The 26,813-nt window shown below is 42.8% G+C and overlaps 1 protein-coding gene across 3 annotated transcripts; it reads right to left on the bottom strand.

Annotated features, from left to right (window-relative positions):
- On the bottom strand, nt 1-26,805 carry Mapre1 (microtubule associated protein RP/EB family member 1). Of its 3 annotated transcripts, XM_085697192.2 has the most exons (8): nt 26,655-26,723; nt 25,242-25,298; nt 21,725-21,848; nt 14,255-14,400; nt 10,065-10,272; nt 6,545-6,666; nt 3,391-3,543; nt 1-1,678 (listed from the first exon to the last, which is right to left on the bottom strand). In XM_085697192.2, exons 3-8 carry the CDS (start codon nt 21,843-21,845, stop codon nt 1,622-1,624), a joined length of 807 nt encoding a protein of 268 aa, XP_085553318.1. In that variant the 5' UTR covers nt 21,846-21,848; nt 25,242-25,298; nt 26,655-26,723; the 3' UTR covers nt 1-1,621. The 3 variants fall into 3 exon arrangements, with proteins under 3 accessions (XP_085553318.1, XP_085553317.1, XP_048301503.1); XM_085697191.2 differs by lacking the exon at nt 25,242-25,298 and having other exon boundaries at nt 26,655-26,805; XM_048445546.3 differs by lacking the exons at nt 25,242-25,298; nt 26,655-26,723 and adding an exon at nt 26,406-26,427.
- Nucleotides 26,806-26,813: the final 8 nt, after the last annotated feature.

Below are 26,813 nucleotides of genomic sequence, written 5' to 3' on the forward strand. Positions count from 1 at the left end.
CACTCTTGAAATACAGAATTTTATTTAGAAACTGTTTAAAGTAGAAAAAAACCCTGTCAAGAAAGACCAGGTGGAAAAATGGGTTCCCAATAAAATGGAATTTGGGGGCAACAGAAGTCTAAAAGGCCACAGAGGAGAAATAGCACCACTGTCTTCTCAACAATGGCTAGTTACTTGCATTTTTTTTTTTGGCATTGTTAATCACTAAATTGGATTTTCCTCTGAATTCCACACAGAGCATGCACTACATAACAATCTGTCATAAAATACCTGTTTTCTACACACAGCATAAGACAAGCTACCACCAGAAACAAACCAACACAAACACATCAAGGGCTGAACAACCTCAGTAGTGGGTAACATACATTTTGCAGAATTCTGCCAAACGAACTGAATAGGTCATGGGCAAAGCAAATGAGGGAGAGTTAAGGAATGAAAGTATTTTAAATATTAATATTTCAGTCATGGTACTGTATATTCTAAAAAAAAAAAATTTAACATTTAGTAACACACTAGAGAATTTTATCTCCAAAGAGATTAGTGCACTGGCAAAATATTTGGGTGGCAATGGAGAGCTGTGGACAGCAGACACGGAACACCCCAGCCTCACAGAGCCCAAGGTGACACTGGCCTTCACTGATCACTCCTTTGCCAGAGGTCCAGAAAGAACTTGCAGCACACGATCACCAGCCTGCTGTATTTACAACGCTCAGCAGCAAACTTAAGGAGTCAGAGGCGTCCCCAGAGGTCAAAGGGAGCAGAGAAGAGAACATGCTAAATGTAAACTTAGAAGACAGTACAATGGGACTCAGTGCCCATTCAAATCCCAGAGCTATGGGCAGGTCCCAGAATCACAATACACAGGAACTTGGTGGACTGTTTGAAAAATTCTCAGGGGAAAGCTCAGCAAAAACTGAGCTCTGCCTCAGGCACTGCAGGGCTGAGACACCCTCTATTCATCCAAGCTACCATGTTGCTTGTTTATTTTATAGTAGGGATGCAACTGGTCAATGACACCGAATGGCTTTACAGAACAACTTTTCAAACTTTCCTTCTGGGCCAAAGACTACATCTATGAGATGTAGTCTGGAAAGGCCTGTGTCAGCAGGTTCCAAAGGGTCTAAAGTCTGGCCCTTCCTTCCCAGACACAACATAGGACACACAAAATCTCCTGTCATGTTATATTTTATATTTTGAAATATGGAAGCATATTTTAAATACTCTTAAGGCATTATTTATTAAAACGTTCTCTGCCAGAATTTCACTTAAAATTCATATCAGTCTTTACATTTCTCTGAGTATTCGTAATACCTCAATGTATTACAAAATCCCCTTCTCCATCAGTCAGTGTGACCAGCATCCATATGAAGAGCCCCATGGTTGGCCTCTCTGTCCCCTAGTGAACCAACTAGATGTTAATACTGCTCTGCTACAAGGCAACAGCTCCTAACTCAAACTCATCGGAAAGAGACTTCTGCAAAGTGCACTTTGAAGAGGAGGTACTTTTTGCTTATGAAAAGAAACCAGTGAATTCTCTAAGAATAACAAAAGGGTGTATTTAACAGTTAAGCACATGATTTGGAGTGAAGAATTCGGATGTTGCTCTGCTGGTCCAGGCTGCTTAATACTCTTCTTGTTCCTCCTGTGGGCCCCCTTCATCAGGTATCACAAAGCCTTCCTGAAATGGGAAATGAAAGTTGGGGAAAGCTGTTACTCAATACCTAATGCCAGTTCTTCCTTCTACTCATTGACCTCACAATTTAAACCTCTCCATGTAGGTAGTTCTTCCTGTCTCCCACACAGCTGGCACTTCAACACATAAACCAGGTATATATAATTTATAATAACTTATAATATAAACTATTATATTTTTTTAGACAATGGCATCATTTCCTTTTTTGTTTTGATTTTTGATATAAGGTCTCCCTATGTAGCCTTGTCTAGCCTGGAGCTTGCTTAAATATAGATCAAGCTGGCTTCAAATTCAAATTGTTCTACCTTTGCCTCCTGAGTTCTACATTTAAATGTGTCTACCACACCCAACAATAGCACCATTTCTTAATGCCAAAAACTACACACAAATTCATCGTCAAAGCATTAGGATAATGAATATTTATGTGTCTAAATATATCTTTAAAATGTGCATTCCCTCAAAAGTCTTTAACTCCAAATTCACTACTACAGGGAATGAGACCCTGCCTCAAAAATCTCCTGTCAGAGCTCCAATGACAGGGCACTTAACTCTACACAAGACAAAAGTGGGTTCAATCCCAAATTGTATAACAAAACAAAACCAAATTCAATGACATTTAAGCAGGCAGAACAGTACACACACATAATCCCAAAATTCAGGACACACAAACAGGAATTCAAGGTCATCCTTAGCTAGTACTGAGTTCAAGTCCAAGCAAGGTTATGAAACCCTGATTTGATCAAAAACAAACAAAAAAAAACCTGAAGATGATTATCAAGTTCAGTATCCTAACTGGGTGTGGCAGCTCACACCTGTAATCCTAGCACTTCAAGAGGCTGAAGCAGGAGGACTGCTAAATTACAGTACAGAATGGCCACACTGCTCGACCATAAAAACACACCTTGACTTTTCTTTTTACCTAAATCTCTATAGCTTAAAGTAGTAAAGATGTACTTTCACCAAAAAAACAAAGATTTATTCATCTATCTTCATATTTCACTACTGAACATGATGCAAACATTAACGATTTATTGGACAAATTAGCAGCTTTTCAGTCACCTGTCTTAATCCTTCAAAATTCTAACAGTATGTTTAGAAAGCTACTAGTTAATTTGTATAGTATTACACAGACCTTGTGAGGTATTCGCAATTACAAATACTGTTAAACAGTAGGCATGGCCAGGTATCATATCCTAAATCCAGGAGGAAGAGAAGCAGTCTTCTCTAATGAATGAGTATGTCATGATTAAAGGCTATGTAATAAAGATGGATCCAAAGAAAATCACACAGGGAGTCAGGCAAGCTCCTGGGAGGGAGGAGCAAAGGCATACCCTGGCAGCTATGAGTGCAAACATCAAGGACCAAGGACATGCCTGGGGTCCTGATAATGGCCAACAACAACACATTCAGCTGGAGTGGTCAAACTGCAATGATGGGATGGCCAATAAACTACAGAAGTGGACAAGCCAGTCATTTCTATAATCTATTGCTTCCTTAAGCAAAGACACAGGGACGTCAAGAAGCTAGCTACTAGGCAAGATGCTCTTTGGTTGACTTGGAGAAAATCAAAGGTAAAATTTTCTAGTGAACCCTACCCTGGAACAGAGGTGCCAGCACAAAATGAGCTGAAATCAACAATGTTAAACTTTTTCTTAGTTGACAGAATGGAAAGAAAATATCTCCAGGTAAACACGTACATCTGTGGCATAAAGAATATCTACAATCCTCTGCAGTACAGGGTCATTTTCCCCCTCATTCTCCTGGCAAATCAATTCAATGTTCCTTAGCTTTCCAAAGTAGAAGTCTCTCTCTTTCTCCAAGTCTTCAACAGTAAGCTTCAAAACTTTGACCTGTAAAAGATATTGAAAACAGTAAGCATTGATGTACTAATATCAAACCCAAAAATGATGTATCCTTTTATCAAAATAAAACATAAGCAAATATCCAGTTCAGTTTAATGTCAATTTTCTTCAGTCTCAGATATATAATGTATAGTAAGTAGCTCACAGCAATCTTGACTATGAGTTCTCAAGAAACGGAAAACTATAAGACTACACCTTAAATCTAGGCATGGTGGCATATGCCTTGAATACCAGCACTCAGTAGGCAGAGGCAGGTTGATCTCTGTGAATAAGACCAGCCTGGTCCACACAGTGAGTTCTAGGACAACCAGGGCTACACAGATAAACCCTGTCTCAAAAAAGAGAGGGAAAACTACACCTTAAATTATTAGAAAGCTTTTCACTGAGATGGGATCAAAAATGGAAAAGTTAAGGCTGACTGAGATGGGAGTAGAACCCACAATCCAGCTTAGCAAGATGACCAACAATCATCACTATGTCATTACCAGGAGAATGGTCAATTTAGTCCAAGACTAGCTGCATATATCATCCAAAAGATTAGGTGGTCCTCTAAGTCCCACTAGAGGGCTTTGGTTTCCACAAATAAGCTACTGAGAAATTAAATTAAGAAATAAATCTTGCCATGGTGACACATACCTTTAACCCCAGCACTCAGGATGTAGAGGCAGTTAGATCTCTGAGTTCAAGGCCAGTTTGGTCCACATAATGAATTAGTTCCAGGCCAACAAGAGTTATATTCTGAGACCCTGTCTCTAATAATAATAATAATAATAATAACAACAACAACAACAAATTTCGTGGCTCAAGAGATGGGTCACTGGCTAGGACTGCTCTTACAAAGGACATTGACTTAGTTACAGCTCACAACCACCTGTAACTCCAATTCCAGGGAATAGTATGTAGCACTTCTGGCCTCCAGGAGCTCCTGCATGCAGGTGGTGAACAGAAATTCACACAGGCACACACAAATCTGGTGTGGGACTACAAGCGGATTTGACAATACATATCCACAGGGTTTTTTGTTTTTTGCTTTTTTTTAAGTACAAATCCTGGCAGAGTTTGACACACAGCTGTAATCCCAGAACTTAGGAGTCAGGAAAGAGGATGGCTAGTTCCAAGACAATTTAGGCCACACATAAGACACTCAAAAGACTAAGTAACTATCTCCATGATGACTTACGGTGGGATCCCTGCATGTCAACCAAGGATGTGCAAGTACTACAAAGTAATCGACACAGAATACAGTGCTGCTCTCTGCCTAGCCAACCTATCTGCTTCATGTCTCCCATTTATCTAGGGCTACAAATCCAAAAGCTTTCAGGGAGACCACCAGACAGAACATGTAACAGAATGGGTTTGGACTTTGGTAACCTGAGAAAAGCATACAGTCCTTCATATTAACTTTTTTTTAAAAAATTTATTCGGGTCAAAAGCCAGGTATATTGGTTCACACCTATAAATCCAGCATTTAGAAGGTGAGGTCTGGACAAGCCAGGACTAAATGAAACTAGCAAAAACAAAAGGGATTTCAAAAGAGAGAGAGAGAGATAGCAGGCCAATGGGTTTCTGTGGTAAGTACAGACCAGCTGGGTATGAGAATCTGACCCTAACTTTCCAGGGTAAAAGAAGAAACTGGTTCGTACAAAGTAAATTTTCTGACCTCCCACATCATCATCAGAAGTCCACAATACCCAGAGCTCCAAGTCTTCAAAACCACAGTCTACCCAATCTCAACTATTGAAACCTATTCTGAAATTCTCTCCAATGTTTACCATCAATTTTCCCACAGCAATGATGATAAATACCAATCTCTAAAGCAGGGAAGTCTCCCTTTTCTGATCCATTTCTTATTTTTCGCACAAGTCAAGTAGCTCTAATCCATGTGAACTTTTAAAGAACACTGCAGCATCTACTCCATTCTATCCAGACTATAAAAACAATCATCAGAACTGTCTTTTGTCCACTATCATTTAACCCAATGGAGTCTGTACCAAACACCATTCGAGATATCTGATTTCTGTGAGCAAGTGTTAGCTCCCTCCAGGCATAGTGGTACACATATGTAATCTCGGTATTTAGGAAGCAGAGGTTACAGCACAGTCACAAGTTCAAGGCCAGTCTAGTCTACATAGTAAAACCCTGTCTCAAAAGAAAAAAGTGAACAACAAAAAAACCTACCCAAGCCCCCACCTCACACATGAAGTATTTAGTCCAGAGAGGCTAGCTGAAAAGCGTAAGTGAAATAATGGCAGAGCGGTTCTCATTTCCTCCTTGGGCTCATCATGAAAAAACTGTCTATTCCTGCAGAATGAAGCATCAACTTGCCTCAGCTGAACACTCTTTACGCTCTTGTATCTTTTTTTCTGTATAGGGAGGTCTCCTTTTTCTCCACAATTCTGTATTTTACAACAGTGACTAGGAGATGACTGAATCAAAATAATCACTCAAAAGCATTAAACAAGGTAGGAAAAATACAAAGAGGATCAAGAGTCCCCATTCTGTTTTTCTGATCTACCTCCAGTCACTGAACCGTACAGAAGAGAACCAGAAAGGCAACAGGCCTTTCCTAGCACTGCCACTCTCAATCTCCAGAAAGCCAGTCTTCGTGATCTTTTCTCTCTTAATCCCAGAGAATCAAGGGCATTCCAACAAGGTTCAAGACTAACTATGATCCATAGTGTGGATCATAACTGTCTATAACTCCAGTACCAGGGATCTACTGACTTCTTCTGGTCTTTATACATAGACACATAGACACACATGAATAAAAATAAATAAATCTTTTCTTTTTAAGTTGATTTCCAGACAGACATAGGTTTCTGTGGTACTAGGAAAGCCTGAACCCTGTTCTACTCTACGGCTCACGGAAAACTCTGCAGCCAAAGCCTCACATATATCAAGACAACTTCAGGTAAGCAGAGAAGCCCTGCCCTCATGAGTGAAGCAAGGAACGCACAATAACAATGTCAACAACACAAGAGAGGCATACCTGCTGCACCAATTCAGCTGCTTCATCATCCCCATTACCCACACCAGGATTCTTTCGCACCATCCCTGGACCAGCCTTAGGAGCTGCAGTAGTTCTCTGTGTTGCAATGGGTCTCTGTGGAGCTGAGAAAAGACTAACCATGTTAGGAGAAATTTCAAAAACAGACAGAAACACACAAAAAGCAAGAAGTCTATATAACTGCTTTCCACAGACAGTCAGTGAAGGAACTGATACTAGAGAGCCCAAATACAACAGCACAACACCCCCAACACCAAGTGGTTCTTATCCTGGCAGTAGACTTAAGTAACAATTTTAGCAAGCTCCTTCATGCTGGGGAGAGCATCTAACAAGATCTTCACTCTGTCAGCTCTCTCATCTAACATCTTCACTCTGCTGCAGCCAACTGTCAGCTCAAAGGTGCAATCACACTGGTACATACCATGATGAACCTTAACCCAAAAGCAAGGCAGTTTCATGGATCAAAGGCAAATCTTGTATAAAGAACAGCTCACAATCCCAGCTGGTACTGGAGTACTCTGTGCTCCACCGGGAAACTAGCACTCTCTAACTTACTGCCTCAGACTCCCTGGGTTAGGTAAGGGAAGGAGCTCACAAAGGCTAGGAGCAGAGCCCGCCTTTACCACTGTAGCTTCAGAGCTCACCTTTTAGATGTTATGGGGTCAAGAGAGAAAAACGACCTCCATAACCAAGATTTACAGATCTCTTAGTGTTTATAACCAAAAGGCAGATGATGCAGTGACAGAAAATGATCTGCAAGTTTACATAACTAAGAATGGGTTACTTCACGATAAATGCAACACTCCTCACTTTAGTTATTCATCTAGCAAATATTCTGTAAAACACAGATATTAAGCCAGGCTCAGAAATATTCTTCTTCCCAGTACCCCAAAAATCTATAATCACAGGCCTTTTGTCCAGTCATAGGCATTTCGTCTGGATGGCATTTCGTCTGGACGGCACTCTTTGGTACTTGCTTAACCTGAACACTAAATGTTTACTGCAAGTCATCTGAAATATGCTATGTCTAAGATTATGTATGTAGTCGCCATTCTCAACAGCTAAGGAATAAAAAGGTCACAGTTCTGAGGGCAATCAGAACCTCCTTTCTACACCATTGATGGTTGATGTGGGCTTCCCCTCTGTATGCTGTGAATACCAGGGTTAATAAAGGAACTGCTTTGGGCCTATAGCAGAGCTGTGAGGGACCAGAGCTAGTCGGGGAAAACTAAACTGAATGCTGGGAGAAAGGAGGCAGAGTCAGAGAGAGAAGCTATGTAGCCCCGCCAGAGACAGATGCTGCTGGTAAGCCACAGTCATGTGGCAATACACATATTAATGGAGATAGGTTAAATTAATATGTAAGAGTTAGCCAATAAGAAGCTAGAGCTAATGGGTCAAGCAGTGATTTAATTAATACAATTTCAGTGTGATTATTTTAGAAGTCTGGGCAGCTGGGAACCATCAAGCGGCCTTCCGTCCACAAATGGTAAGACACTGCTGATGGTATGGCAGTGGGCAGTGGCGGTGCAAACAGGCAGCTCTACAAACACTTTAATGTAGCCCAGGAATTCAGCTTCAAAATACACTCTTGGGTACACACCCAAGAGAAATAAAAATGTGTTCTACACAGAAAACTACATAAACCTCACAGCAGGATACTCAGACAGTCAACACCAGCAACAACTCCACGACCAACAGACAAATGAGGTGCTCCACACAATGGAGAATTATGCTGCAGTAAAAACAATCAAGTACTAAGCCAGGCTGTTAGGAGGATAAGGCAAGAATATCACAAGTTCAAGGACCGACTGGACAACCTTGCAAGAGTCTGTCTCAAAATTTTGAAAAGAAGGTATGGATTTGGGGGAGGGTACACTGATATGTTCAGAAGTACACAGCTTGCCTAGCATGTGTGAGATGGGGCTGGGAAGAGGGGGAGACAGAAAAAAAGAACCAGCTGGGGGTACTGACACACACCTTTAAACCAAACACTTGGGAGGCAGAGACAGACAGGTCTCTGTGAGTTTGAGGTCAGCCTGGTCTACATAATGAGTGGCAGAAGAGCCAGAGCTACACAGTGAGACCTGCCTAAATAAATAGCAAAACATAAACTAACAAAAAAGGTGAGAGTTCTCCTAAGCTTTACTGGCTTTCAGTCATTAAAATGCTTGCCTTAAAAACCTCAAGACCTGAGTTGTAGTCCCAGAACCCATGTAACGGTGCATGCTTATAATCCCAGTGATAGAGAGGCTCCTTGGCAGGTCAGCTTAGCCTATTAAACAAGTTCCAGGTCAATGAAGTATCTCAAAGAAACAGGTGAATGGTACCTGAGAAATATCTAAGATTGTCCTTGATCTCCAAATGCACCTTCACACACATGAATATATGCACGTGTGCATGTGTACATATACATATACACACACACTAAGAAGTTGGAAAGACGGTTCAGAAGAGCACTTGCTTATCTTCCAGAGGAACTAGTTCAATTTCCAACACCCACATAGTGGTTCACAACCATCTATAATTACAGTTCCTGGGAATTCAACACCCTCTTCTGAACTCTGAGGGCACCAGGCACATATGTAATACAGACATACATGCAAACAAAGCACCCATAAACATAAAAATAAATTGCAAATTTTTTTTGGTTTAAACATTTTAAGAAGATAAAAACGTATGGTGTGTGTATTCTTTCTCAATAAAGTTATTAAAACAAAACTCCAATAGGTGGAGCAGGAAGAACAAAGTTCAAAGTCATCCTTAGTTACACAGTGAGTTCAAGGACAACCTGGGCCAGAGACCCTGTCTCAACAACAATAAAGCAACACTCCATCTTTAGCAGGGAGTGGTGGTCCAGAACATATATGGACATGTTCTATGAATATACTACTAAAAAGACATCTTGGGAAACCAAAGCCCAAACATTCTCAAGACACTCTTTACCATCCACTTGCCCCTCCCTCCTTGGCCCTGCTAGCAGCAAAGCAAGCCACAGCAGTTCTCCCATTTAATCTCCATGGAAGAAGCCACAAGCAGGCACATAAGGCTGGCCTACAGACTGACAGCTACAAGAATCCCTGAGATCTAGAAAACTCTTGAAGTCCTAAACCTCAGACGACTGAAACTTACTCTCGGATATTTACAAAATGCCCTAATTTCCCATGGAAATAAAGCTATTATGTGAACTAGCAGAAGTAAATTCTATTACATCCAACAAAAAAGTCCTTAGGTAACGCAGCATACAGGCCAGAGCAAGTGTTATCTTTCCACTTTAAAGAGAAGGAAAACCCAGGGGCAAGAGTGAAGAGGTTTCCTCAGAGCTGCACAGCACAGGCACATATCTGCCACACGCAGAATCATGTTCCTGCCAACGGCACAGGGCATGCCTATGGCTACTCAACTCTCCTGATCCAGGGCTACAGCACAGTTCTATGCAGAGTCCCTATGCCCAATGTTGAATGAATGCAATTACTGGAACCAGGCTAACAATTCTCTTTACCTGCATTACCGGAGCTGAGAGGTTTCTTCGGTTTACTCAGAGCTGGGGCGACAAGAGAAGGAGCCACCGCCGTTTCTTGACCTTGTCTGGCAGCTACAGGGTCATACTCTTTTCCATCATAATTTGCATCAAAAAACTTCTTGAACCATTGAACGAATTCAAAATTGTCCTGAAATTTTCCTTTTACTAATTTATCCACAGGAATTATCTGCAGAGAAAAATCAAGACCATTTAGACCAAACCAGAGGCTTTGTTTGGCAAACATCAAACCTGCCCACAAATCAGAACAACCCAAGTTCTGCCAAATTAAGAAAATGTTTTAGAGATCTTACTGCTAAGTTCAGTTTGCCTTCAATACAGTACCAATCCCTAGTCAGTCTTCCAAACTCCTGAGAAGAAACATCAAGAAAACAGAGACCTGGATATGGTTCAGTGCCTGCCCAGCTGCACAAGGCCTTGTACTGCATCCTTAGCACTACAGGGGAACCAGCATCACCAAAGTCATAACCACACATCAAGACACCTAAAAGGCAGCAGAAATTTCACTGTACCATAAAGAGAAATACCCTAGTTGAGTGCAGTGGCACACATCTGTGAACACTCTGAGAGCTGAGACAGCAGCATGTCAAATTTGAGGTCAACCTAGTAAAACTCTAGAAAGGGAGGGGAGGGAGAGAGGGAGGGAGGAAGGAAGGAAAGAAGGAAGGATGGGTGGATAAAAAGGCAAAATGCAGAATCAAATACAGTATATTTTATAGAAGTAAATCTAAAAAAATAATAAAAAAAAATAAAAATCCAGGCAATGGTGGAGTTTACCTTTATTCCCAGTACTCGGTAGGCAGAGGCAGGTGGACCTTTGTGAGTTCCAGGACAGCTAGGGTTATTACACAGAAAAATCCTGTCTTGAAAAACCAAAAATCAGAGTTGGAAGACCGGTTTTACAGTCCTGGCTCCATGGACTCTGGGGAGCTTGCTTGGTCCAGAGCCTTCTCAGAGGGAGCTATGAAGACATCTTGGAACAGGCTGTTTAGTAATGTACAGAAGTTTCTGTGCAAACATCTATCATAAGCCGTGAAATGATTCAAGTGCTGTCCCCGGTATAGGTCCGTCTCTGCAGAAACCTTTTCAGGAGTACCTGGAGGCGCAGCAGCAGAAGCTCCACCACCAAAGTGAAGTGGGCAGCCCACAGGGAGAAAACTGGTTGTCCTGGATATTGAGAAGCTGGTCGTGGTCATGGTGTGTTACTCTATCCTGTCTATCATTAACTCCATGGCACAAAGTTACGCCAAACGAGTCCAGCAGCACTTGAACTCAGAGGAGAAAACTAAATAAGCAGAGAAAGTTTTTATCTCCATAAGTTAGCATGGACGGGTCCTGCTTCACATTGGGAGAGCTTTAACCGGGAAGGAAGATCCCCTTTTCCAGCCTGTATTGATTTTTAAAACATTCTTCCCAAAGCAGTTTGGTTCGTATTTTACACTGACATACTTTTCCTTATGTGTTAAAGTAAGGTCTCCACCCTCTGTCCAATCCACATTGTATTTCCTTAGGGTGGATGCGATGCTATGCTGCAGACTCAACAAAAATTGCCCTTCTGTTACTTTCAAAGGGCCCACATGGTACAATTGGAGAATTCCTGCCACGCTAAACGTTCTAAAGTATGTTAAATATGACAGGCTTTTTAGGCTTGTCACAAATGATTGTTTTTTTCTAAGTCATCAAATGTATATAAGTTATATATATTGGATAGCAGCTTTGCATGTCTATCATGGAACAAATTAATATGCCGTCCTTTCCCACCCCCAAAAAAGGCCATTTTATGATGCACTGCACACCCTCTGGGGAAATTGATCTTTAAATTTTGAGACAGGTATAAGTTAAGTCTGGTTGGTGTCTCACAAATGAGTACACTATTTTTTATTCTGTATATTTAGAATGAAGTCGTAAAAAACTTTATAAAGACATCTTTGATCATTCCGGAAAAAAAAAGAAAAGAAAAGAAAAGAAAAACCAAAAATCAAACAAAAAAAGCTGAATGACCCATAGCTAGGCAGGATTTTTGAGGGCAGAGAGAATGCTAGGAAGAAGGCAGAGTTGCCAGTGGACACAGAGGGAACAGACATGCAGGAAAAGAGGTAAAAGCCACGAGTCACGTGGCAATACACAGATGAACAGAAATGGGTTAATTTAAGTTATAAGAGCTAGTTAAGAGTAAGCCTGAGCTATCATAATTAATAAGTCTCTATGTCATTTATTTAGAGCTGGTTAGTGGGTCAGAGAAAGACTCCCAAGTATGAAATGGGGTCAGTGAGATGGTTCGGTGAGTACAGCTACAGCCACGCATCACATATACACATGCACTCATAAACTCTCTCCTCTCTCTCTTTCTCTCAATAAAATGGAATGAAAGAAAAGTTTTAGGGGCTAGAGGGACCATTGAATGAGTGACAGTACTTGTTGCTCTTGCAGAAGACCCAGGTTTGGTCCCTTACCTAAATGGTGGCACACAGCCACTTCCAACTCCAAGGGATGCAAACCCCTCTTCTGACCTATACAGACATCAGGCACACACAATACAATACATACAACCAAGCAAAACACTCATACACATAGAATAAATCTTTTAAATTTTAATTAAAAAAAAATCACTGGTTTAGTGTTGAGATTTAGTGTTGAGATTTAGTGTTGACAGAAGTTTCTGTCCTGCCCAGTCCCAAAGTCGTTCAATGCCAAAGCAACACACAGTCGCCTACATTAACTATCCCAAAGAAATGCACAGAGGCCTACATTAATTATAAACTAGTTGGCCTATTAACTCAGGATTCTTATTAAGTAATTCTTACATCTTAACCCATAATTCTTGTCTGTGTTAGCCATGTGGCTTGGTACCTTTTATTAGTGAGGCGTTCTCATCTTGCTTCCTCTGCATCTGTAAACTGAGCCTTTCCTCTTCCCAGAATTTTCCTATTCTGGCCACCCTGCCTATACTTCCTGCTTGGCTACTGGCCAATGAGTGTTTTATAAAACCAATACAAGTGACAAATCTTTACAAGGTATAAGATCATTGTCCCACAGTAGTTCAGGTTTACAGGTTGATGGTGTGGGACAATTGTATTCTGTCAATTATATTTTAAATAAACGGTGATTGGTCAGTAGCCAGGCAGGAAGTATAGGCGGGACAACCAGACAGGAAGTAGAGGCAGGTCAATGAGAACAGGAGAATTCTGAGAAGGACGCTCTTTCCACAGTCCTGTCCAGACACCAAAGAAGCAGGATGTGACCTGCGCCGCTGAAAAAAGTACCGAGCCACGTGGCAAACATAGGCAAGAATAATGGGTTAATATAAGTTGTAAGAGTTAATAAGAAGCCTGAGCTAATGGGCCAAGCAGTGTTTTAATGATTTTCTGTATTATTATTTTGGGGCTAAGCTAGCTGGGCGGCTGGGGCGAAAAGCAGGCCCTCATGTTACAGGTTGACTACTCTAAACTGTTATTAAATTCAGACAATAAAAAAGACAGTGAAGGAAGCAAGGGCAGGAGGGTAGAAGAAAACCTGGTTCCCTGTAAATCCTGTTAACTAGAAACAAAGGTAACATAAACTAGAAAGAGAAAATGTCCAGCCCACAGAGTGCTTCTCACTCCTATCACTCAGGAGACTGAAGAAGGAAGACAACCATGAGTTCAAAGTCAGCCTGGGCTACACAGTGAGTTCAAGGCCAGCCTGTTGTAAACAAACTTTAAAAAAAAATAAATTTTAAAAGAGCCAGCAAGACTGGGTGTGGTGGCGGCACATGCCTTTAACCCCAGTACTTGAGAGGAAGAAGCAGACAGAGCTCTGTGAATTTGAGAGCAGCCAGGTCTACATACTGAATTCCAGTACAGTAAGGACTATAGAGAAAGACCCTGTCTCAAAAACAAAAAACAAAACAAAACAAAACAAACAAACAAACAAAAACCACAACAACAAAGAGGGTGGGGAGCAGAGAGATGGCTCAATTGGTAAAGGCAAGTACTGTCAAGCCTGATGACCTCATTTCCCCTGAGATGTCCTCTTGCATATGCACATATGTATGTATACATACATACATACACACACACACACAAACACACACTCCTTTTGTTAAGATATCTAAAATTTAAATAAAAAACCAAAACATAAGAAACCTAAACAAAGGAATAAAGCTTACTTACTTTGTCAACACCCATCCTCTTGAAACCTGCTTGTAGTATTTTGAAGTTCTGGATATATTCATGTTCTAACTTAGCTTGGAATTTCACTTTCTTCAAAGCAATGGAACCAGGAAAGAGCATGTCCATAAACTGACAGTATGCAGCCCCTGAATCAATAACATAAAAGAAAAAGTCAATTAACTGAGTCACTGAATGCCACACTTTCCCCCTAGACAGAATCTCACTCACTGTGTAGCCTTGGTTGGCCTGAAACTTCCAATATAGATCAGGCTGGCATTGGATTCAGAGAGATCTGCTTGCCTCTGCCTCCTGAGTGCTGGGATTAAAGGTGTGCAACACTATAGCCCACTCTAAATGCTACGAGTAAAAAATCGTGGTCATTCACATCACTTAACCCAAATACAATTTGTTAAAAGATATGTCTCATGTAGTTAGACCAGGTTCAAACTCAAAGAAGCAAAGATAACCTGGAATTTCTGATCCTCCTGCCTCCACTTTCTTAGTGCTGAAAATTTTAACCACAAGACAACACAAGCTATTATATGTGTGGAGCTCAGGGTGAAATTCAGGGGCTTATGTATAGTAGCCGAGTATTCTACATTTCCAGGCCCCAAATACAATTTTCAAATTTGTACAGTGGCCCACAGACAACTAAAAAGATGGGGCTACAAAGACAGTTCAATGGTTAAGCCCTTGCAGTGGACCCCAGTTTAGTTCCCAACAACCATATCAGGTGGTTCTTAATCACCTGTAACTTCAGCTCTAGGGAAATCTCACACCTCTGTGGGCAACAGCATACATATGCACAAACACACAAGCACACAAGCACACAAGCACGCACACACACACACACACACACACATATATAATATATATAATTTTTAATATATATAAATAAATATCTTGGGGGAGAATATATATAAATGCAAAATCAATTTTAAAAAAAATCTATTAACAAAGGGCTAGAGATGGCTCAGCAGTTAAGAGCACTCCTGCAGAAGGCCTGAGTTTGATTCCCTGCACCCATACAACTCACAATTGTCTGTAATGCTATTTTCCAGGGGATCCAATTCCCTCTTCTGGCGCCAAGGGTATCTGACGCACATGTGGCGTGCAGACATACATGCAGGTTAAACATTCATACACATAATAATTTTTTAAATCTATTAACAAAATGACAAGGGGTCTTAAAGTTTACTTTTAGAAATATGTATCTCTGTCAGACCTGGAACTTTACTGCAGAGCCCAGGCTAGCTATGAACTCATAGTAATCCCACTGCCTCAACCTCTGGAGTGCTAACTCAAAGCTGGTTTTATCTAACAAATTCTTTAACATACTTTCAATTTGGAAAACAGACAGAAAATAAAGGTTACTATGAAAGTCTAACTCTTGTTAGAAATTGCCATAAATAGCCACTAGAAAGAAAAATGAATGCCCAGAACAGTAAAAAGGAAAAAAGAGGAAAAAACATTTTCTAAATCTTCACAAAGATATAGACTTATTTCTCTCCACAGGAGCACAGGGGATTTAAAAGATCTCTCTTCTGAATTAGGTTAGAAGAAAGCTGGAGGAGCTGGGTGTAATGGTACACACCTGTAATCCCAGCACTCAGGGAAGCTGAGGAAAACAGCTTGGTTCAATGAAATGGCTCAGTACCTAAAGGTGTTGGCTATGCAAGCCTGGAGATCTGAGTTCTATTCCTGGAACCCAGGTACACATAGAAAGAGAGAACAAATTGAACAAAGGTGTTCTCTGGCACATGCATGTCCACACATATACCATACACATACATAGTTTTTGTTTTGTTTTGAGACTGAGCTTACAACGTAGACCAGGCTGACCTTGAACCCAGAAATATGCCTGCTTTTGCCTCTTAAGTGCTGAGATTAAAGCCATGCACCACTACACCCAGCACATATTTTTCTTAGAACTAAGTAGCAACCAAACAGACTAACCAACCACCAACTCAGCAGCAAAAACAATCTGCTTCTTAGTCATTTGCTCAAAGAATCATTAGATTTTAGTTTAAAACTCAAAGAGTCCCTTGAGACATTATAACTTTTAAAAACTAAATAGAGGAGTTGGGGATGTAGTACAGTGATAGAGAACTTGCCAAGTACAAGGACTCTTGAGTTCAAGTCCCAATATGCACATACATGCACAAAGAAATTTAAAAACAAGGACCAAAATATGTGGCTCAATAAATACCACAGAGGTCAGAGTACAACCCTAGCATTACATTCAGCTCCTGATTCCCATGAATGGCTGTTATCACATTAGAAGCCCATAGGACAGATACAGTTGTCACAGTTGGGGAAAGAAGCATTTTCTAGAAGGGGAGTATACCATGTGACTAACACTCTCACTGACCAAAAATGTGTTAATAAAGAAATGTGTTAATAAAGGAAAAAGAAATGTGTTAATAAAGGAAAAAAGAAAGAAAGAAAGAAAGAAAAGAAAAGAAAAGAAAAGAAAAGAAAAGAAAAGAAAAGGTAATGCCCACTAAAAGAGCTGGGGATAGAGCCCAATAGTAGAGTTCCCCAGCTGTGTACAAGGAGCCAGAGGATTTTGGTTGGTTGGTTGGTTGGTTGGTTGGTTGGTTACAGAGACAGGATCTTGCAACGCAGTCCAGACTAGTCTGAAACTCTCAAATGCTGGGATTACAAAGATGTACCACCATAGCCAATCCTCATACCCTTTTCATACATGTTTCAGCTAGAAAAAAAAATCAGGTGGGGGGGTGTCCTTTCCACTCTGCCTGAATGAGACTAGGGCAAAGGTTGACAACTCAAGCAGAGCTTCAAAACAGGCCAACAATCTTCAACAAGAAGAACCCATCAGTCTCTAGCTTGACAGTGTGAAGTAATGGGAGGAGAATAAGGCAGTGTCAGGGTGTCCACTGGCTGTCACAAACTCCACTCTAAGGCTCTGCTTGGAAACAGAGACCATAAAATACAAGGCCAGGACACAATCCAATACCAGACAATTTCTTATCTCCAGCACATTGATGCTCAACCTGGTTCAGTTCAGGGTACTCTTAGAAAGCTTAATGAAAACCCTAGCCAATATTCCCTTACTAACAACACTAGGCATGATGGTATACACATCTGTAACCCCAAAACTCAGAAAGCTAAAAAAAGGTGGATCAGAGCCGGAGAGATGGCTCAGGGGGCAGAGCGCCCGACTGCTCCGCCCGAGGACCGGAGTTTGAGTCCCGGCCCAGCACTGCATGTAGTTCCATGACGACCCGCACATGACCTCCCACTGTCCACTGTAGATCGCATATAGTGGGCAAAAAAAGGGCGGGGGGATCAGGAATTCAAGATCAGCCCAAACCCAGAAAAGGACAGATACAATATAATCTGTAATCCCAGCATTCCTAAAGCAGACAGGAAGGGGTCACAGGGAATTGCCTGGAGGTTGTGGGCCTAGAAAGCCTGGAGTGCATAGGTTGGCAGAAAATGAGAAATCCCTGCCTCAACAAGATAGAAGACAATCAACTCAAGACCTGTTCTCTGACCTCCGCATGTACTCCACAGCACACTAGATCCCTCACACCCATGTATCACACAAAATAAATAACGCCAGTGCTTTAATATTAACATACACAAAACACACATGACTACTAAGAGTGAGTATTTAGGCTTCAAAGAGCATATGCATCTTAAATGATGAATAAAAAAAATCTGCAGAGAGGGCTGAAGGGTCGTTAATTCAAGCTCAAAATATTTTAACAAGGGGAATACTATTTTGACGTAACAGAACTGTATAACCAGCATTTGCTTTGGCTTGTATGTTACTCACTACGAACAGTCTGAGGGGCAAGAAACTGGAAACAAATACACAGACAATCCACTAACAGAAGAGTCATACAAAGAAATTATTAGTGCTGCCCACCAGACACAGGGTGGCAAAAAGCAACTCCTGGCTCCTTGTGGACAAAAGCAAGTTTGCTGTCAAAATCACTGCGTGATGTCAAAATCATTCTGTGATCGGAGTTCCTTCTTTGATGGTATCTGCAACAGACTTGACTGGCTAGCACGCCAAAGATGATCCCTGACAACACAGGAAGCCTCTTGAATCAGTCTGCCAGTATCACCAAGGTCTTCTCACCCTTTCTCACTTCCAGAGTTAATAAAGGGCTCCTGACTCTGTGGGTGGGTGGGGAGCTAAGGATACTGAAAACACTCAGTCACATCACAGCCAGCAGCACATGACCAGGGAAGAATCCCTACTTTGTACTTCTAGAGAAAAACCGGATATTACCTCCTAAAGACTGTGCATGGTAGAAATTTCTGGTCTTCTGATCCACTGCTTATTAGACGTTTGATAAGGAAGAACCAGACCTGGTGCTGAAGGCCTCAGACAAACAAGGAGCTGAGAAGTTTCCCCTCCTCTGACTCCCAGCAAGGAGTTGAGAAGGACCCTGGCCCGTACTCTTCAAGAACAGTCTGCAGCTTATCCTGTGTGGTCTCAGACTACAAGTGAAAGCTGCCTTTGAAAGGCAAAATAAAAAACACAATGCAACCACCTACATATTCCAAGAGCCATCCAAAGCAGCTTTCAAGAGGACAACTAGCAATGGACAAAAGCTACTCACATATCAGCTAAATGTCTTACACTCAACACTTTCTCCTAAGGAAAACACCTTATCTGGGATAAGAAAAGTGGCAGAAGCCAGAAAAGCCGAAATACTTCACAGAGTTTATGATAAGGTGTCATTATAACTAATTATAGACAGTTGTATTTGCTCAATTCTCTTCTACATGCCTCTTTAAAAATGTAACACGTTGGGAAGTGGCGCACGCCTTTAATCCCAACACTTGGGAGGCAGAGGCAGGCAGATCTCTGTGAGTTCGTGCCAGCCTGGTCTATGGAGCTAGTTGGAGAGCTAAGGCCGTTACACAGAAAAATTCTGTCTTTAAAAGTAATAATAAAATAAAATAAATAAAATAAATATCCAACACATGCCATATGTAATCAATCTCATATGTGTACTACCATACAGGTAATCCTAACGTGTGAGAAGCAGAGGAAGGAGAATGGTCACAAGTTAGACACCAACTAGCCCTTGACTACAGAATAAAATTTTGTCTCAAAAAAAAAAATGGTAGGGTGGAGGACAAGGTAATTAAGAGCACTGGCTGCTCTTTCAGACGACTCATTTCCCAGCACCCACATCAGGCAGCTCATGAGGGTCTGTCAGGGTCTGACAGACAATCAGCAATGTTACAGGGGACCCTGGCAAAAGCCAAGCTGGTAAGCCAGGACTGCTGCCCCAGTTCACAGCTGAGGAAAACAGAACTAGAAGACCACCAAAGAATTCATCCAAGGTCACAAGGTTCAGAGCAGACTAAAGGCTTCTTCATGACATGACATGTCTAAGATAGCTCCCTGCCTAAATCAGAGCAGCCTGGGGCCAGATAGGGACATGTACAACTATCTATACAGGAAGAGATGCATCTTTTAATTAAGTGAGAAATATTCTGGGGTGTATTTATAGACAGAAGGAAATTTTAGGGAAAACCTGCTGGTGAGCAAGCGGTCTCCAATGAAGATGACCTCACCCCACATTACTCATAGCACAGGGCAAACAAGTGCTTTAAAAAGCCTTCAACAGACTGTGGCACAGAAATAAAAAGCTGAGAAAATGACTAGAAGATAGAGGACAGCAGCACAGATCTGAAGCAACCCACTTTACAACAAAATAAGGTTAGTAAAGGCCACTCATTGTTGGGAACCACTAGAATTCTTCATGTACCATCTCCCTCTGGACAATGAAAAACAGACTGGACCCCGCAGCAAATGAAGCAAACAAATGAAACCAAGACCAAGAGTAGGAGTCACTCCCCACTCAAAACAAAAAAAAGGAAGTACAAAAGCTGAGCACCACAGGAAGCAGCTAAGGAATGGCAGTCTCTTTAAATCAATCCAAATGGTACCAGTCAGTTAAGAAAAAGTCCAGAGCAAATAACATGTAGGGACTGAAGAATATAGGCTCTTGATTTGAAGAAAGGTTCAAGTCCCCACTGTGCTTTTAGTTCTCTATGCCTAGATTCAATACTCAAATTCTCTAAGCCATCTTTCCCATGTGAAACTGGAAGTACCTGTACCTTTCCCTTGGAGATATACTGAGCTAAATGGGGACGCTTGAGAAGCATTTACATAGCTGAGCCTGGTTGTCCAGGCTGTCTGTAATCTAGCTTCTTAGGAGGCTAAGAAAAAAGGATCGTAAATTCTAGGCTCCAGGGTGAAATAAAGTCAGGCTGAGACATTTAGGAAGACACTGCCTCAAAGTTAGTAAGAGGCTGGGGCTCAGGGGCAGTACACTTGCATAGCACGTTTAAGTCCTGTTTTTAACCACTAGTACCAAAAAGAAGTTATTTACTAGAAGAAGCAGGATTCTGATTCTATGTCACTAATAAGACGCCCCCCCCACACCAAGTTCTGGGAACTAAACCCAGACTTGGGCATGTTGCCCAAGTCCTTTTCTACTGCTTTACATCCATGCCCATTAAGACAGAATTTCAGTAGTTAGAGGAAAATATCCCCACCCCACCCCACCCCTATCTGTGTGGGGGGCTGTTGCTTTTGAGAAAGGGTTTCACCATGTAGCCTTAGTGGGTCTGGTACTTGCTATGTAGACTATATAGACTAGACTGGCCTCAAACTCAGAAGTCTCTGTCTCCCAAATGCTGGGATTAAAAATATGTACCATCACACCCAGCTCTGGTATATATATTCTTGAAATCATCCACTAACTAGGAAGATCCAGTTTTACAGCCCTGACATGCAAGGCTGAGGAGATGGCTCAGTGGGTAAAAGCACTTGCTCTACAAGCACAATGGAGAATATCTAGATTTGAATCTCAACACCCATGCGAAGAGCCAGGCATGGTGTGTATACCTACAATCCCAGCACTGGAGGATAGATTGGCAGATCTCAAAACCTCACTAGTCAGCCTACTCTGGACCGAAAGCGCAGCCAAAATAGCAAGCTTCTGCTTCCAGTCCTCCAGTTCAGTGACAGAGCTGTCTCTAGGCAATTAAGGTAGAGAGCAACAGACAAGACAATGATGTCTTGGTCTCCACAGGTATTTATACACACTCCTTGGCAATCAAACTCAGTGCTCTGTGAATACCAGGCAAGTATTCTATTGACTGAGCCTCCCAGCACTCAGCATGGATAAAGCTGAAAGAAGGAAACTATAATCTCTTTGTGGCTCTATATAGAGGCCAGTACAAACCCTAAGGCCATATGTGCTTTTAAAAGGTGGTCTAGTAAGCCAAGTGGGGTGGTGCAATCTTTAATCTCAGCACTCAGGAGGCACAAGCAGGTGGATCTTTGAATTCAAGGACAGCCTGGTCTAAAGTTCCAGACCAGCCAAGGCTACACAGGGAAACATTGTCTTAAAAAGCCAAAAAAATAAAATAAAATAAAAGTGGGGGGGTCTAGTGGATTCCTCTTACCTGAGCACAACTGTTCTATCTTTGTCAGATTCAACTGCAGAGATTCATTGATCCAAGCCAGCATGTCATGTCGACTCAGGTTATCACTGGTGACTGACGTCGAGTACACATTCACTGCCATCTTCTACAACATGAAACCAAAGAGAGAAGGCACCTGTTAGGATGAGCATGAAAGTGAGGGCGCACAATTCCGAGGGTCGCCCAGAGCAAATCTGTACAAATACTCAATTTTAAGCTCAGCCTTCTTCCCTGAAAGGTGAAATCAGACACTAAGATCCCAGTCATAAGCCAGAGTTCCATGCAAAAAATGACCTGAAATAAATGCCCCATGTTAATAAGATTGATACATGATTACAAGTCACAAAAGGCACTAAGAGATCAGCACAGACTTTGTGAAGGGAGGCTGCTACACAATCAAGAACATTCTGTTCAAAAACAATAGTACAAGAGCTGTAGGGTAATTCAGAGTAATAGAATATGTGTCCTGCATCCCTGATGCCTACGTTCAGAGTAATAGAACATGCATTCTGCATCCATGATGCCTGCGTTCAATCATCAGCACCAAAAAAACAAGAAACAGGTGGGTGTGGTGGTGCATACCTGAGCTCAGGCCGAGGCAGAACAACCTCAAGTTCCAGGCCGACACAGACTACAAAGTAAGACCTTATCTCGAGTCATCATCAACAACAACACACACACCAAGGGCTAAGGGCACTGCTCATCAGTAGACTGTTGTGCGTCAAGCCCTGGGCCAATCCCTAGCAATACCTATCTACTTTCACAGTTTCCAATAACTTAGGTACTGTACATAGGTGAGGTCAAGTGGTAACCTCTCAAAGTCCTTGACACCTACTCTTCTCTGCTGCACACTCCCTGGGGACTTGGAGGTACCTGAACTCTGAGGAAGTATGAGGTCTCTCAAAGACACTTGTTACTGAACTGGCAATCCTCTTCAAGGCCCTCTTCACTCTCTTCATTTCAGGAGTGAAGAAAAGGAGGCCCTGAATATTACAGCCAAGTCTACCCGGCCTCATTTTCCCATTTCTCAGAAAATGCTGCCCCTCACCTTTCAGGCAGATTTCTGAAATAGCCTTTCTATTTTGGGATACAGATATGCCATGTTGTACAGGCAAACCTCAAACTTCTAGGCTTATGTTATCCTCTTGCCTCAAGCTTGGGAGCAGCTGGGACTACATGTACCAATCATTATAGTCAACTATAAATCTCATTTAAAACACTGGTAAATGTGGGTGCCACACTCTGAGAATATCTGTTCAATCATCCTTCATTCTTTGTAATTTTTATTTACTCTGTTCTTGTGTGCACATATATGCATGTGTGTGGAGGTCTAAGGAAAACTTCCAGGAGTTGGTTCTCTCCTTCTACCATGTGGTTCCAAAACTCAAAGTCAGCTGGTTAGGCTTGGTGGGAAGCACCTTTACCTGCTGAGCCATCTCACTGCACAAACAGTAGACTTTACAGTGACTCTGACACTAGAATTGTCCTAATTCCCTGACACGGTTTTGTCAATGGAATAAGGAATGGAATTCACAGCAATTTACAACCATAAGACCCCAGCCCTTGGCTCTCCTGACATGCTTCACTCCCTCCACCTAGTAATGTGGGCTCTGCCCACATTCATCTCCTACATGGAGCTGCTGCAAGCCCTGAGTCACACGCTCTAGCCTGAGAACCAAAGACAGGGTTCCCTCTCCCAGTGCAGTAACTTATGAGCAGTGGTGACGAGGTGTACAGACACAGATGACTTAGCAGTCTCTGCCTGATATCCCTGCCCTCGCCTCCACCCCACATTTCACACACACAGAGTGTTAGGTAAATGTTACTTGTTTCAGACTGTGGAGGAGGAAAGGGTGTCGACACAAACTCTTTTCAGAAAGCTAACTACCAACACTCTCTACACTCCCTAAAAACAGCTGACAGAACCAGCAAGAAAACAGCACAATTTAGTCCTCATTCCACAGGTAAATCCTTCCTCACACTCCCAGAGCACTTCATTCAAACCTCCGGGACTTTAATTATCACACTAAATTGTCACTATTCCTCCATTTCTCAGCTTCCCAGACCAGATTTAGGCCAGGAGGTAACTGGTGGAACTGGGCTTGAACCTGAGTCCAACCCATTAGCCATGTGACTTGGGGCAAGGTACTGAATCAAGGTACCTCAACTCTAAATTAATACAACCATCTGAAAAAGAGCTCAGAGAGAGCTATATGAAATAGAGAACATAACATAGCTGGCATTATATCAAACGCAAGTCACAGGAACAAATGGGGTCCCGGGTAGGGACTGTCTCTCTTTTATGCTATCTTGGTGCTGAGAACTGTGCCTGGTATCTGCTGCCAACACCTCTCAAGATCCCCTGCAAGCCCTCAAATTAGTCTGTCTCAATCTGTTCCTACACGGCAGCCAGAAAGAATTTTCTGAATCACAAATCGCATGAGGTATTTCTCTCCTGCTTAAAAATCCCTCAACAAGAAAAATGCACACTGTGTGCAGAAGGCTATCATCGTGTCCCAAGGAGAGCCATTCAAACAAGATGGCATGATCCCTGGCTGAGCCTTACAATCTATCTTGGGTATACATGTATACATTGGGTATTGTGTGTCTCATGCTACCATAAAATGAAAGCAGCTGGTAAAGCCACATGTGTCTCCTGACCACACCCCAGCTCTGAAAAGGTTAATGGCCCTTGACGATCATGTCATGTCATTTCAAACTCTTTCATTAGCAGTACATTAATACCAAGTCCCATGTGCTCCACAAACTCTGTGGTCACTAAAAACATGGGATTAGGCACCCTGTGGATGTGCAATAAACATCCACTCACTCGACCAATTAATTGGCTCTTCCAGGCAGTCAAAACAGAGACTAGCGCAAGCGTGCGAGCGTTCTCTCTCGCACGCGTGCTCTCTCTCTCTGTCTGTCTGTCTGTCTCTCTCTGTCTGTCTGTCTGTCTCTCTCTGTCTGTCTGTCTGTCTGTCTCTCTCTCTCTGTCTGTCTCTCTCTCTTTCTCTCTCTCTCTCTTTCTCCTTCTGGTAAGAATGTATGAGCCAGAAGTGAGGGCCCATGCCTATAAACCTAGCACTCAAAAAGCTGAGGCAGAGAGATCACTCCACTTCAGGACCAGCAGGCCTCACTGTGCATTCTAGGTCAGCCTGGGCTAAGAGTTAAGATCCTATCTCCAGAAAGTAAGGAAAATGTCCACTGCTAAGGCTTGGTACAAGTCCGCTGAGAACAACACACCCACCCCACTGTTTCAGGGCTCTCTGAGCTGCACAGAACCACAATGAAAAACCCCCTTCCACCTACTCAAGTGTCTCCCTCCCTTCAGCCACTCTCTTGGGAACCTCCCTAACTCATTCTGCTCTGCTCTTCCACACAGTAGCTCCTCAAGTAGCTCTGAAGCTAGATGACCTTGAATTCCTCATTCTCCAGCCTCTACCACCCAAGTATAAGGACTGCGGGCATGTGCCACCACACTTGGCTCCCAACTCACTTCAATTCAGCACAGGCTAAAGTACATGACCTTCCTCTCCAAGTACCATCCCGAGTCCTATGGAAAGATAGGAAGATGGCACTATAAATAAATAAATAAATACATAAATAAATAACTCTGTGACCCTGAATGAAACACTTCTGCTTTCCTCAGAAATGGCCCGCCTGCAAAATGGCTAAGATCCTACCTATTACACTGTTGCGGTAAGGATTAAGTAGAATCCTAGTTGACTAACACTCTAACTGAAAAGAACACCTCCCAAGCATCCATGTGCGGGTCCTTTGACACAAGAGGCATGTCTGTATAAAATACCCTTTCTAGATGGGGGAGAAGGGCTAACACAGAGGTTATATGAACCTGGAATTAAGTTACGTGTTAGGCAACACAAGGCAAGTCACTTCACCACCTAAAATCTCAGACTTGCCTCTGCAAAATGTCAGTGAGGGAGAGAGTAGCTCAGCCACACAGCGCTTGCCCAATGCAGAGGGTGGGGGAACCGGAGTAAACTCCCAGCACCACAAAGAAAATAAAATGAACAAAATACAACAGAGGGGAAAGAATAAAAATGAAGATAACATATCTCCAAGACAATGTGCCTATTAAATGACACAATGCTAAATCAAGCTTTAATGGGCACTACACACAGCAAGTGCCCATTAAGGAGCTATCTTGATTAATGCTCTCCAAGACATCCAGCCTATCATGGGCAGACATCAGGCCTAGCTTAACTTCCCTCAATGGGCCATGTCTCTGGATCCTCATCTCCAAGGGGCAGAGGTCAGGCTGCACCCTGCAGTACTAGTATCACCCTTTTATAGTAATTACAGAAATTATCTTGGCCATGTATTCATTTTCTTGCTTTCCAGCTCTTTGCCCACAAAGCAGACTCCTAGAAAGCATGTCTTTGCCTGTCTACTTGCTGATGGAAACGGGCCTGGCATTTACAGGCACTCAACAAACCCCGGCTGACCGCCTTGCTTTTGCCAAGCACCGTGCTGAGACCTTTCTGTGCTTAATCCTACTGTCCCCATTTTACAGATGAGGAAACTGTGGCACCGGGCGGCTGAAGCGTCAGCCTAAGGTCGTATTCTGGGGTCCAACTCCGCAGACCAACTCCCACCCTTTATGCAACGACGCCTCCTACACCGAGGGTCCCCACCTCACCCCTCGAGCACACCCTCCGGGCTCAGCCACACAGCCAGGACCTCGCCGGTCACCACCAAGCAGCCCCCACTTCCGGCCCACGCCCCGCCCCCGGGACAACGGAGCGCGCGCCCCCGGCCCAGGCCGCGCGCCGGGTCACGGCCCCGCCCTTCTTCCCCCCACCGCCCACGCAGCGCCGCGCAGCTCACGAGGGCCGCACCCCGTGAGTTCTCGACCGCTGCCGCCGCCCGGGCCCACCAGCCGCCTCACCGGCTCTCGGGGAACCCGCGTCCTCTGACCGCGCGCCCGGCTCCGATTCCGTCTTCGTCTCGTTCAAACCGTCGGACCCCGCCCGCCCGCGCGCAATGACCTCACACGCACCCCGCCGTGACGCGCCGACGCACGGGCTCGTCAGCGCCCGCCCGTCCT

The sequence above is a fragment of the Myodes glareolus genome, chromosome 10 (assembly GCF_982192425.1).
Source record: "Myodes glareolus chromosome 10, mMyoGla1.1, whole genome shotgun sequence".
Lineage (NCBI taxonomy): Eukaryota > Metazoa > Chordata > Mammalia > Rodentia > Cricetidae > Myodes > Myodes glareolus.